Source organism: Terrapene carolina, unplaced genomic scaffold (genome assembly GCF_002925995.2).
Source record: "Terrapene carolina triunguis isolate 2854851 unplaced genomic scaffold, T_m_triunguis-2.0 Scaffold85, whole genome shotgun sequence".
NCBI classification, from domain to species: Eukaryota; Metazoa; Chordata; order Testudines; family Emydidae; genus Terrapene; species Terrapene triunguis.
Genome location: NW_020664436.1, coordinates 28,219,419 through 28,232,683, shown reverse-complemented (window position 1 = coordinate 28,232,683; position 13,265 = coordinate 28,219,419). Strand labels below are relative to the sequence as shown.

At 38.0% G+C, this 13,265-nt stretch overlaps 1 protein-coding gene across 1 annotated transcript in view; it reads left to right on the top strand.

The window, feature by feature from the left end:
- Positions 1–13,265, top strand: part of FGFR1OP (FGFR1 oncogene partner) — a 46,276-nt gene that overhangs the window by 28,335 nt on the left and 4,676 nt on the right. The window contains 5 exon segments of the mRNA XM_024205942.1: positions 799–858; positions 6,227–6,447; positions 10,048–10,099; positions 10,101–10,161; positions 10,434–10,502. Coding sequence (XP_024061710.1) covers positions 799–858; positions 6,227–6,447; positions 10,048–10,099; positions 10,101–10,161; positions 10,434–10,502 — 463 coding nt within the window.

Here is a 13,265-nt window from a genome sequence, read left to right as displayed (position 1 = left end):
TTTTTTTTTTTTTTTTTTTTTTTTTTTTTTTTTTTTTTTTTTACAATTCGGTATTATATTAGCTATTTGCCAGACATCTGGTATGGAAGCTGATGTAAGTGATAGGTTACATATCAGAATTAGTAGTTCTGCAATTTCATATTTGAGTTCCTTCAGAACTCTTGGGTGAATACCATTTGATCCTGGTGACTTAATAAATTGAATCGTATTAATTTGTTCCAAAATCTCCTCTATTGACACTTCAATCTGGGACGGATCCTCATATTTGTCACCTAAAAAGAATGGCTGTGGTGTGGGAATCTTCCCCCACATCCTCTGCAGTGAAGATGGATGCAAAAACTCATTTAGCTTCTCCACAACAGCCTTATCTTCCGTGAGTGCTGCTTTTAGAGTATCCTCTTTAATAAATCCTTCCCTAAGGGATGTATCTGTCCAAACCATGTGCTCCTCCATATCTGTTGGCTTTCCCTCAATCCTTAGTTTAAAAACGCTTCTATTACAGGCTTCTCTGGGGAGTTCCTCATGAAATTTGTTCATATAGAAACAGATGTTAGTCAGTGTCCATTATTTTAATTGCCAGACAGTTACCTCTTCCAGATGAGGATAGGTTGTTAATGTGCTCATGAAAATTTCCATATGGCCACAGAGAGAACATCTCTGAAGATGGGAAAATTTAGTTGCAATGATTTACTGCTTAAAAAAACTTGCTATATATAAATGCAGATTAGAGTGGTTTAAACTACTCATGGTTTTTTTTTTTTTTTTCATTTCTTTGTGCTATTATTATTTTATGCTTAGATACCAAGGTTTAAAGGACATCGTAAACTGAAAAAGTGCTTGGACAAGGCTGGTGAGCAGGTAAAATGCATGAGAGGAGAAGATGCTGGCAGGTGCTTTTAGTCTTCCTTTAGGAAAAAACAGATTATACTAAAAAATAAAATAAACTGACAATGCAAACACTAAAGTTTATTGTAATTTAGCTATTAATATAATGTAAAGGTATAGAAATGGCACTCTAAGGCACCATACTTAGAATATTGTACACATAAAAAGCTTACTACATAAATCATATTAACAAATGATGAAAAATTAAGCTTTCTGTTGGGCACTTCATTGTTAACTAATGCTGTTGAAGGGTGGAGGGAACGACAACCGCATGAGTTTAAGTGTAGAATGTCTTCAAGTTTGAATTTCTAGGGGCTTTTTTCATAATGTTGCATTAATTTGGCATACCCTCCCAAAACTACTCTGTGAAGCCATTAACCTTCTCCTTCACAACCCTCCTTAAGATCCATTTTTACCTTGTTGTCTACAAGACATCACCAGATGATAATGGGTAGATAGAAAGTTTGTGGGGATAAATTATATTTAATTGTAAAATAAATCCTTAAAAAAATTATTTGGAACCATTATGTACGTGCTTTTACTTCTGTCATGCTTACTCATCATCTCCCTTTCCTCTTGTTGCGTATTGCATTTGTTTCTTGTCTTTAAATGATAACCGGATTCTGCTACCCTTATTTATGTTTAGTACTTTACTTTGCATTCTCCCATTAAAACTGGGAGTGATTGTAGGTTAAAGTACCACTCAGTCTTGATAAGGGAAGTGGGATTTTACTGTATAAGGATGGTATAAATCAGGACTATAACAAATAGTTACTATTGTGTATTTGACCTTTCTGAAAAAAATTTCACAGCCACCTTTCAGAGTTTACTATCTTTGCTCTTTTCTGTGTGTTTTGCATCACAAGTGATTAGAGTATATGAATAGTTTAATTGCCAAATTTTATTTTATTTTAATGTACTTTATTAGTTACTAGGCTTGCGAATAGGATCTTAAACAACTAAACTTTAAGAATCAGCTTTTTATAAAAAATATTAGCCATTTGAGTTTTAAATTTAGAAAAAATTGCTCTTGGTTTGCAACCTTGTCTGCATCTGATTTCCACTAATATTTACAATCCCTTTAAAAAAGAAACTTAAGTGGAAATATTGATATAACTTCAGTTTTAGTAGTATTGCTATATAACATGAGGTGTTTTGCTCTCCCACTGTAGTATATTTCTTGAAAGAATAATTTTTAAAACTGACTCTTTTCCCTTGTAATGTGGTTTGAGATTAACTAATAAACACTTTTGGAAGATAACTTGTAAATCACAAATGATCCAACTTCCCCGGCACATACCACTCTTGACCTCTTCACATTTAAAATGTCTAACTTTTTAGGATGTTTAATTTGAAAAAGAGTGTGTGGGAGAGAATGATATAAATGCTAAAACCCCATGTCTATTAGTTGACTTCCCTCTCAAGTACTTGTAAAATGAATGAGTTTTTTCAATTCTGTATTAAAATTTGTCATTAAAGGTATTATGGAATGGCAATAGCTCTCTCCATAGTTAAGGTTACAACAATATTTGAATTATAAGATGGATTTTCAACATTCCTCTAAGTCAGTGGTTCACATCCAGGGGTACATGTACCCTTTGGGGGGCACACAGAGGTATGTCAACTCATCTAGATCAGTGTTTCTCAACCTGGGAGTTGTGACCCTCGGGGGGAACGAGGGTGTCACAGGATGGGTTTGAGGGGGGTGCAAGTGCGGGGCCAGCATTAGAGGGTGGCAAGCAGGGCAGTTGCCTGAGACCCCACACCACAGGGGGCCACACAAAGCTAGGTTACAAACTTCAGTCCCGGGTGGCAGAGCTTAGGATACAGTGCCGGATGGCACGGCTCTGGCTTCAGGGGTACAGTAGTCTGGAAAGGTTGAGAACTACTGCTCTAAGTTCCTTCAGAGATGTTTCCTCCTCAGACCTGATGCAGACTTGTCTATGGACAAACAGTAACTCTTCTGGCCAATTTGAGGTGAATTGGCCAAACTATTTCTGAGAAAAGGAAGTTGGAAAACTAGGTATAATTCAGATGTGGGGAAATTACTATAATGCTGTTTGCTATGTTTAACTTCCAAAATGATGAGCCTTATTCAGAAGATCTTGCAGAAATCGTTCTCTTCTGTGTTAGAATTGTCAGAATTCCCTGTGAGGCTGCTTCTTAGGTCTGTCAGACCATGTAATGCTTACATAGGGTCTGCGGGCTGTTGTAAAGATAGTCAAAATGCTGAGTGGTTTGTTTTTTTAAATATAATGGATCGAGTGCCCCTCCACAAGCCATATGAATGTAGTTCAGTGTTTTTCTAACTAACAGAGTTTCTCATGAATAACCTCACCCTCTAAATAGCCAGTCATCCAGTAACTGTTTCAAATTATTTCATTCTGCACACCTCCTGGAAAAATATCACTGGTATTCTGCGGAATGTCATTTGAGAACAAAATACTTCTGAATAGAGCTGGTTGGAAAAATTCCAGTGTAACACTTTTTCATCAGAATTTGCTGATTCATTGAAATTGAAAAGTTTCATGGAGATGGTTCCACTTTGATTAAATTCCTTTGAAACCTAGGCAAGAAACATGCCTGGCTTTCTGCTAACTTGCTCACCCAGCTCTTTGGTTCCTGAGGTCCGTGCCTCTGGGGCAGCCCATCATGTAAACTTGCCTTGGAGATGGGGCTCCAGTCTCTTTCGCAGAGAAAGTATACATTTTGAGGTTTTGTTCCAAAGGCAGGCGGGACTTCCACAAAATGGAATTATCTTTCTCCACCAAGCTCTACTTCTGAGTTCTGTTCCCACCTTCACTGACTACCTTTAAAGTGTGATTCTACTCTGAAAAGTGACTGTCTAAAAATAGCACTTTCTTACTCAATGGATTTGTTGCTTGTATGCATTCAGAGTCATATCTGCTGAATATAAACTAGTAAGTTTTGATTGTATTTTATTCCTGTTCAACTTGTAAGAGCCAATGCGACTAAGACTGAGTAAACAGTATTCCATCCTTTCTTGTGCCATCATCAAGCTAATTGTTTAAGTTCCAATCATCTAAATCTTTCAAAACCCCTTTGATGCCAGTGGGTTTGTACAGTTGTCATTAACAGCACAGTTTGGCTTTACTACTTGTGGTGTGGCATAAGAAGGAGGGAACCATAGCTTAATTCTCAGTTTATATTGACTTTGTGCCATAATTATTAGAATAAACAGCATTTTACTTGGAAAAATGAGCACATATGGTCATGGAAACATGGAGTGCCATGTTAGCATAGTGACTTTACATAGTTCTGCACACGAATACTTTGCACTGATATTTTGTTTGCAGTGGTGTTGTAGCTGTGCGGGTCCCAGAATATGAGAGAGACAAGGTGGGTGAGGTAATATCTTTTGTTGGACCAATTTCTGTTGGTGAAAGGGACAAGCTTTCAAGCTCCACAGAGCTCTTCTTCAGGTCTGTTGAACTCAAAAGCTTCTCTTTCACCAATAGAAATTGGTATAATAAAAGATATTACCTTATGCACCTTGTCTATCTTACATTTATATAGTATCTTCGTAAACATTTATTTTGCAACACCCCTATGGTAGGTAAATATTGATAACCTCTTTTTTTTATACTGTTGATTGGCAAATAGAGAGATAAAGGTTAAGTACCTTGATTACGGTGGTGCAAGTTAGTCTTGGAACCAAGTTTAGAACACAAGTCATTAGCTTTGTCCCATAAATAATCCAGCTGTAGAGCCCCCATACTTAATCTCTCTATTCCGACACCATCTGTTAACTATGTTCGCAAGGTTAAAAAAATCAAGTACTCAAATATTAGGAAAAACCAGAATTAAGGTTGCTCAGGCAGAAGTGGAAGACTGAAACATGCCTAGTTAGCAACTAAATTGCCTACACAAAAAGTAAATTTTACTAATTTATAGTACATTTTTCTGCATTACAGTATTTTTGGTTCATTTGACTTTGCTTCTAGATACAACCTATATTGTAAAGTCCTACAGAGGGGATGGGATAGAAATTTTCTTTCTTTTTTTTTTTTTTTTTCTTTTTTTAAAGAGCTCTTTAGATGGCTTTGAAATAGGATTTTTTTTCTTAGTTGATACAGTTGTATGGGTACAAAAATAGAAAAATCCCACCGCTTCCACCAGTTGTCACGGAGTGTGGGGGGGGGGCTCAGGGCCCTGCACCCCCGGCTTCCTGCGATTCACTATGACTCTCAGCCAGCCAGTAAAGCAGAAGGTTTATTTAGACGACAGGAACACAGTCCAAGACAGGTCTTGCAGGCACAGACAACAGGATCCCCCCCCAGTTAGGTCCATCTTGGGGCTCCCAGGGCCCCACAGCCCCCTTGGGAGGTCAGAGCCCTGTCTGCCTCCCAGCCATTCCACCAGCCAGCTCCTGAAACTCTCCCTTCAGCAACCCCTCCCACAGCCTTTGTTCAGTTTCCTGGGCAGAGGTGTCACCTGGCCTCTAACCCCTTCCTGGGTTCTCATGTTAAATGCTCAGGTATCTTCCCTCAAGGCCAGTCTCCCATCCCCCAATGCAGACTGTCCTAGCCAACCTCCCCTGCCTTCCCAGCCAACACTCCCCAGTCAGCATTCAAAGACCACATTAAGAACAGTCCCAGTTCGTCACATCTCTTCCCCCCTTCGAGACCAAACTGAGCGGGGTCACTTTAGCCAGTGACCCGGGGAAGTTCGAACCTACCCCCATTCCCGTGGATGCCCCAGTATCCCTCCCATTCCTTGGTGAGAATTACACCAGGCCCTTCCAGTTTCACGCCCTCCCTTAGGTCGGGTGTGCTCGATGGCACTCGTAGTTCACATGTGGGAAGGTTTATGCGGCCTGTGCCCTTTTCCCATCCCAATACCCCTGGGGTTCCAACTGGGCTGGGGTCTTCTCCCAGCGTTCCAGTCTGGAGGTCTGTGATTCGGGCTCTCTTGGTTCAGAGCCCCCCTTTTAACCTTGGCCACCCTCTGGAAAGGCTCCTCTATGCTGGGCAAGGGTCCTAAAGCTGTTTTCCCCTTGTCCCGGGCCTTCCTCCCCCTCTGATAGGGGTCACAGGATTGGCAGTACTGTCGGACAGTAACAAAGACCCCAGGCCAGTAAAAGCTCCGTAGCAGCCTCTGCTGGGTATGCCAGGTTCCCTGGTGCCCTGAGAGTGGAATGTCATGTAAATAATATAATTTGAAAAATTGATTACATGGATGACTTGCATAGTGTATGTTCCCTGATGGTCCTTTATTAACAGTTGGACTGCAGTTCAGTCATGAGAAACTATTTCCATGACTTCACTCAAGGAAAGGCATTTTCCCTCCTGTAAATTTGATTTATTTATTTGTTTTTAAGGTTGCTGAAACCAGTCAAAGTGATACAAGTATTTCATCAGGAGAAACAAAGAGCAAAAGCAGCATTCACTTTCTTCCCAATGAGACAAAGCTAGTTTCTCAACCACACAACAGAGACTTAAATACCAAAGAAAAAAGTGATCCAGCTGTAGATGAGGATGACATAGAGGGAGATTCTTTTTTTGATGATCCCATACCCAAACCGGAGAGAAACTATGGCTGGTAAGTAAACCATGCTCCCTAGTTAACACATTTATTTTATGCTTAGTAGGTTTGGGTTAGATGTGTTATTTGCACATAGCCTGTAGTAAAAGGTGGTGTGTGGGTGCACTGTAAAACACCCTGCTTGCACTGGTGAGTAATTTTCACCCTTTTGGGGATGTTGCATAGTTCCTTCTGATATCAAGCCAACTGATCTGGTTGGTGGGGTTGGAGAAGGGCAGGTGGAGCCTTGGCTCTGCTAAAACCTGCTCTTTCCAACCCATTTGATGCCAGGAGTGAGTATCTGAGGTACAAACCCTATGCTCCTTGAGCCCTGGAGATGCAGCTGTGGCCAACCTTAAAGTAGCTGCACAAGTGGGAGGGGAGAATCTTTATTTCTCTGCATAACTTCGGAAGGACTGGCAGAATCTAACCCAGAGTATTGGAGTAGTTAAGAAAATATTGTTAGCTCTCTCTCTCTCTCTCTCTCTCTCTCTCTCAGACACAGACGTACCAGCTTCATACAATACAAGTATTAGGAAAGACACTTTTGCTCATGGAAAAAGTTCCCTTATATAAATCAGTGTTCACATTTATTACCCAGTGTGTCCAAGCGGACTTGTTTTCAGTAGAGTAATTGTTCTTCCGGAACATGTCAGCTTTGCAGGCCCAAACATTTTAGGGCACTTTGTGGTTTTGTAGTGTCTGATGATGAGTGAAATGATATTTTGAAGTGCAAGTCTGACTGAAAGGTGCAAAGGTGTCAAAGCCCACATTCTCATTCCCTTGATCTTGCTGCAGCTCTGAGCAGAGCCATTTCCACTGTGCTGTGTTAGAGCAACTTTAAAGTTGTACTAACTTTGGGTGGGCCAAAAATGCACCTGAAGATTGATGTAGCAGGAGGTTGCCCCATCCATGCCCACTCTTTCCCTTTCACATTGGCAACAGACAGCAAGGTGGTCTAATCCAGTGGCTCTCAACCTTTCTAGATTACTGTACCCCTTTCAGGAGTTTGATTTGTCTTGCGTACCCCCCAAGTTTCACCTCACTTAAAAACTGCTTGCTTACAAATCAGATATAAAAATATAAAAGTGTCACATCACTGTGATTACTGAAAAATTGCTTATTTTCTTATTTTTACCCATATAATAAAATTTAATCAATTGGAATATAAATATTGTACTTACATTTCAGTGTATATGGAGTAGTATAAACATGTCATTTTAAGAAATTTTAGTTTGTCCTGACTTCACTAGTCCTTTTTATGTAGCCTGTTATAAAACTAGGCAAATGTCTAGGTGATTTGATGTACTCCTTGAAAGACCTCTGCATACCCCCAGGGCTACACATACCCCTAGTTGAGAACCACTGGTTTAAGCCCTCTTATGTTGGCCCTGCAGTATCAGATGCTCACTCTTATGCTAGGAGGATCCTGGTGTGGCACAAAGTAATCACACAAGATCATTCTCCCCTCTATTTCTAATAAACTGGCAAACTCATTTCTCCTTTCAGAAAGGGATTATTTATGACTGTTATCTAGTGGGAAATAAAAATTACAAGATATGCTCTTATAATATATTTAAAGAGCAGCTGACTTCTCATGAAAAATATTGAACAAATGCATTAGAAAGAACTCTATTGTTTTTTGATTATTTTTTCATTTTTATCAGTAGCCATATCAGGATTAAAATAGCATCTTTGATTTGCTCCTGCTTATTTAGGAGCTTAAGTACTAATTGATTGTAACATCATGTTAATTTCTACAGCCAACTGATTGTGAGGTCATAAACTGGGATAAAACAATAGGTGGGAATACCAGTGTCAGAGAGATCTAATAATTGTGCATGATCTTTAAACTGGCAGCTTTAAAATATTAAAATGAAACTTTAAAAGGAATTTGTTCCTCCAGTCATTGAATCTGAGATGATGATAGTGTCTTTCAAAGCAGGTAGATTCCCAGGATTGTTGCAATTTCCTACATTTTTATCTTGCCGGATTACCTTGGCTTTTAACTGACATCATGGTTCATAAGTAAGGCAAGAGCTCTGAGGATCTGCCGGGGATCCCCCCTGCCACCTGCTGCTCCTAAAGTCACAGAAGTCTTTGGAAGTCATGGATTCTGTGACCAAATCGCAGCCTTATTCATAAGTTAGAATAACACGCCCAGTGCATCTGTGTTAATTACGGTCCTTGAAAACTAAATATAACAATCATGAGTGCAAATTCTACAGTTTAGACCCGTGTTTGTAATCTAATAATTCAAAACAAAAGACAAAATAACGTTAGAAGAACCTAATAGGTTTGTGCAATAATTAGCAAACAATACAATTAACCTATATTTATAAATGTAAGGAAATGCAATAAAAACAATGTTCAGGAATTTTACTACTACAGTATTACATGAATACTCAAGTGGTCATCAGTTGTTAAAAGCATCAAAGGCCAATGACTTGAATGGTAATACTTATTTATAATTGCTACCTGAAAATGCTTGAAAGATAAGAGTTCAAGAAAAGAAGACTTTGTTATGCAGCAAAACTAAATTGCCTTGTATGGAACAAATCTCCATGGCAGAAAAGAAACAAGGTTTGTCAAATTACATGGATTATGCTAATGATCTCTTTCCATATCAATATTACATACATTTTTAGACTTGTGTATCTTAATTTGATTTATGTAGCATGCAGATATTGATAGCAATTCCATAGTAAGGCATCTTTGTGCGTGCAAATTGTGGTAAATGAATTAGCAAAATGCTAATTAGCAAGGCTCTACAGATTTTAGGACTTATTATACATGTAGTAAAATAATAGTTTGTAATCTTCCGCCACAGTGTATCATATTTCATGTGTATGTACATGTAACATGGAGTCGTCATAAATTTATATAACTTGTTTAAATATACATTAAACTCACCAGAACCATAGAAAGTTAATTCAAAATCAGATTCTGCTCAGACATCATCTCATTAGATGAGTGTAAAATACATTACATGAAACCAGTCACAACTTGGTCACTGAAAATATTTTCTGGGAATGGTGAAGATTAAACTTAGACTTTCAATGTGCTTGTTGCATCTTTTATTTGTAAATAATGTGTTAATCTATATTCCATTCCTAAATGTAATGGTAGCTAAACCAATTTATCATGTGGCGATGAAAGAAATCCATTTTGCTGCAATCTCAAGGGGCATGCTTTCTACAACATGACTGTTCCTAGTTTTGTTGAACAAAACTGATCATAATTCAAAAGCAGAAACTGGTTGATATATTTATTTATGCCTCAATCTTTTCCTCTTGGCTACATGGTATTTGTGGGGATAACTAAAGGCCCCCTGATAAAAATAGTGATACTGAAGAAGATGCAGGAGATCTGTTTGTGACAGAAGGCAGGCAGAAGTCCATGAATAGGTGAGAAAATAACTTTCTTATTGCATGTCTTGCTTGACACTTTTACCACCAATTTCCAGTAGAAAGTTTTTGGCCTTTTTTGGATTGTAGAGTAAATAGTTCCTTCACCTGATCTTTTGCTGCATACAGTATTGTTTCTAGGTGCATACATATTTAATGGATGGTAGACGAGAGAGTCACATATCTAGTTACAAATTGTTTCCCTTTTTAGGAAAACAGAGTCCAACAAACAAGGAGGAAGCCTTGCATCTCTTTCTGATGCACCCCCCCCTAAGGAGTGGGCTAAGCTCCCTTGCTGGAGCACCTTCACTACAAGAGCCTGACAGTAAGTATAATATTGAAATCCTTTTGTATCTTGAGTAGGGCAGAAGAGAAGGGAGATGGACTTAGTTGATCTCGAGATCCCTTCCAGTCCTACGTTTATATTATTATATGTCTGTAAGTGTTTGCAGGGTTGGTTCTTAAAATTGGAATATAATATTCGCCTATAGAAAAATATACTAGACTTAATTGGTTGGTGGATGTATTTAAGTATGCTCTTTTTTTCAAACAATAACCAAACATATTTCTGATTTTAAATATTTTTTTTTTTTACAGATGCAAATAGAAACTCTGTTTTGAAAGATCTACGCTTGGTGAATGCAAAATTTGGATCGCTTGAATTAGGCAAGTAGTTGTTGAGCATGAGGGAACTTAAACATCCTAGTTTTGGTATACCTATATTTGAGTTCCATTTCAGCTCCTCGAGGAAACTGAGACACTGAAATATACTGATACTGGGCCAAAACCTGCTGTCTTACTTTGGTAAAAGTTCCATTGGAGTCAGCAGGAGTCTTGCTTGAGTAAGAGAAGCAAGATATTCTTTATACAAAATTCCTAACTGGCAGGAATTATTTGTATGTTTCCACCAGAATTATTTTACACATACAACAGAAATTCAAGCCACCTCATGCGTACATTTTGGTGACAATTTTGTAGTTGGTCTGCTTGTCGGTAAGGTATTGTTGACTAGAACACCAGAGGGAAACCTACTGTAAGAAAAAAATAAAATGTCTTGTAAAGCAGCTTAAGATCATATGATACTAGCTTTTATGAAGCATTTCCCCATATTGCTATTAGTGTTACATAGTTAGTTACTTTTTCAGGAATTGTAATATATTCCTGGATGTATGCTTGATGACATCAGTGTCCAGTTACCATTGTTCTCAATTCTATGGCAAAATATATAAGATGAGTAAATTTATCCAGCATGGAAATGCACCTCAGAATTACTGTTCACTTAAGATCTTTATTTAGAATGGTAGCATAGGTTTTTAAGGCAGATTTTTTTTTTTTAAAGGCACAAGTGGAAGTTAGGCATGCAACTCTCATTGGCTTTCAGTGGGATTTAGGCACCTCTAATTGCCTTTTGTGTCTTTGAAATTCTCCCAATTATAGTATCAACATAGAATCATAGAAATGTCCATCCCCCTGCACTGAGGTAAACCTAGACTATCCCTGACAGATGTTTGTCCAACCTGTTCTTCAAAACCTTCAATGACACAGATTCCAGAGCCTCCCTAGAAGCCTGTTCCTGAGCATACCGTTATGCTACTGTTATGGTTAGAAAGTTTTTCCTAATATCTAACCTAAACCTCCCTTGCTGTAGAATAAGCCCATTACTTCTTATCTTACCTTCAGTGGACATGGAGAACAATTGATCGCTGTTTGCTTTATAACAGCCCTTAAGTTATTTGAAGACTGTTATCAGCTGTCCCCTCAGTCTTTTTTTTTCTCAAGACTAAATATGCCGAGTTTTTGTAGCCTTTCCTCATAAGTTAAGTTTTCTAAACATTTTATTATTTTATTTGCTCGCCTCTAGACTCTCTAATTTTTCCACATCTTTCTTAAAATGTAGCACCCATAATTGGATACAGTACTCCAGCTGAGACCTCACCAGTGCTCAGTAGAGCAGGACAGTTACTGCCTGTATCTTACATATAACATTCCTGTTAATACACCCAAAAATATTAGCCATTTTTCAACTGCATCCCAATGTTGACTCATACTCAATTTGTGATCCACTCTACCCACCCCCTATCCTTTTCAGCAGTACTGCCACCTAAATAGTTATTTCCCATTTTGTAGCTGTGCATTTGATTTTCCTTCCTAAGTATAGTACTTTACACTTGTCTTTATTGAATTTCTTCTTGTTTAATTCAGACCAGTTCTGTTTGTCAAGGTCATTTTGAATTGTAATCCTCCCCGCAAAGTGCTTTCTACCCCTCCCAGCTTGGTGTCTTGTGGAAATGTTATGTGCATGCATTTCACTCTGTTATCCAAGTCATTAATGAAAATGTTGAATAGTACCAACTCCAGAGCTGATCCCTGCAGCCCCACTAGATGCACCCTCCCACTTTGACAGCGAACCATTGATAACTACTTTTTGAGTATGGTCTTTCAGCCAGTTGTGCATGCACCTTATAGTAATTTAATCTAGATCACATTTCCCTACTTTGCTTATGAGAATGTCAGGTGGGACTTGTCAAAATCAAGATAAATATCTACTGCTTCCCCCCTATCAAGTAGGCCGGTAACCTTGTCAAAGAAGGAAATTACATTGGTTTGGCATGATTTGTTCTTGACAAATGCATGCTGGCTATTCCTTATAACCCTAGATTCCAAGGCCAGAAGGGACCATTGTGATTACCTAATTTGCTCTCCTGTATAACACAAGCCATACAACTTCCCTAAAATATTTCCTACATGCTTATAAATTGATAGTTTAATTTGTTTCAGTATCTTTCCAGGTATCAAAGTTAGGCTGACAGGTCTATAATTCCCTGGGTCATCTTTGTTCCCCTTTTTAAAAATAGGTTCTATGTTTGCCCTTTTCCACTCCTCTGGGACCTCACCCATCTTCCATGAGTGCGCAAAGATAATTAGCTAGTGGTTCTGAGGTTCCTTTACTTAGTTCTTTAAGTATCCTAAAGATGAATTTCATCAGTCCCTGCCAACTTGAATACATTTAACTCATCTAAATCTTCTTTAATCTTTTTATCCCTATTTTGTCATACATTCCTTCCCCTTATTATTAATAGGGCTGTCAAGCGAGTTAAAAAAATTGATTCTGATTAATCGTGTGATTAATCATGCAGTTAAACAATAATAGAATACCATTTATTTAAATATTTTTGGGTGTTTTCCACATTTTCAAATATATTGATTTTAATTATGACACAGAATACAAAATGTACAGTGCTCACTTTATATTTATTTTTGATTACAAAATACATGTACTGTAAAAAAAACAAACAAAAAAGTATTTTTCAATTCCCCCATTGCAAGTAGTGTAGAGCAGTTTCTTTATCATGAAAGTTGAACTTACAAAAGTAAAATTATGTATAAAAAAAAAAAAAAAAAAAACTGCATTCAAAAATAAAACAATGT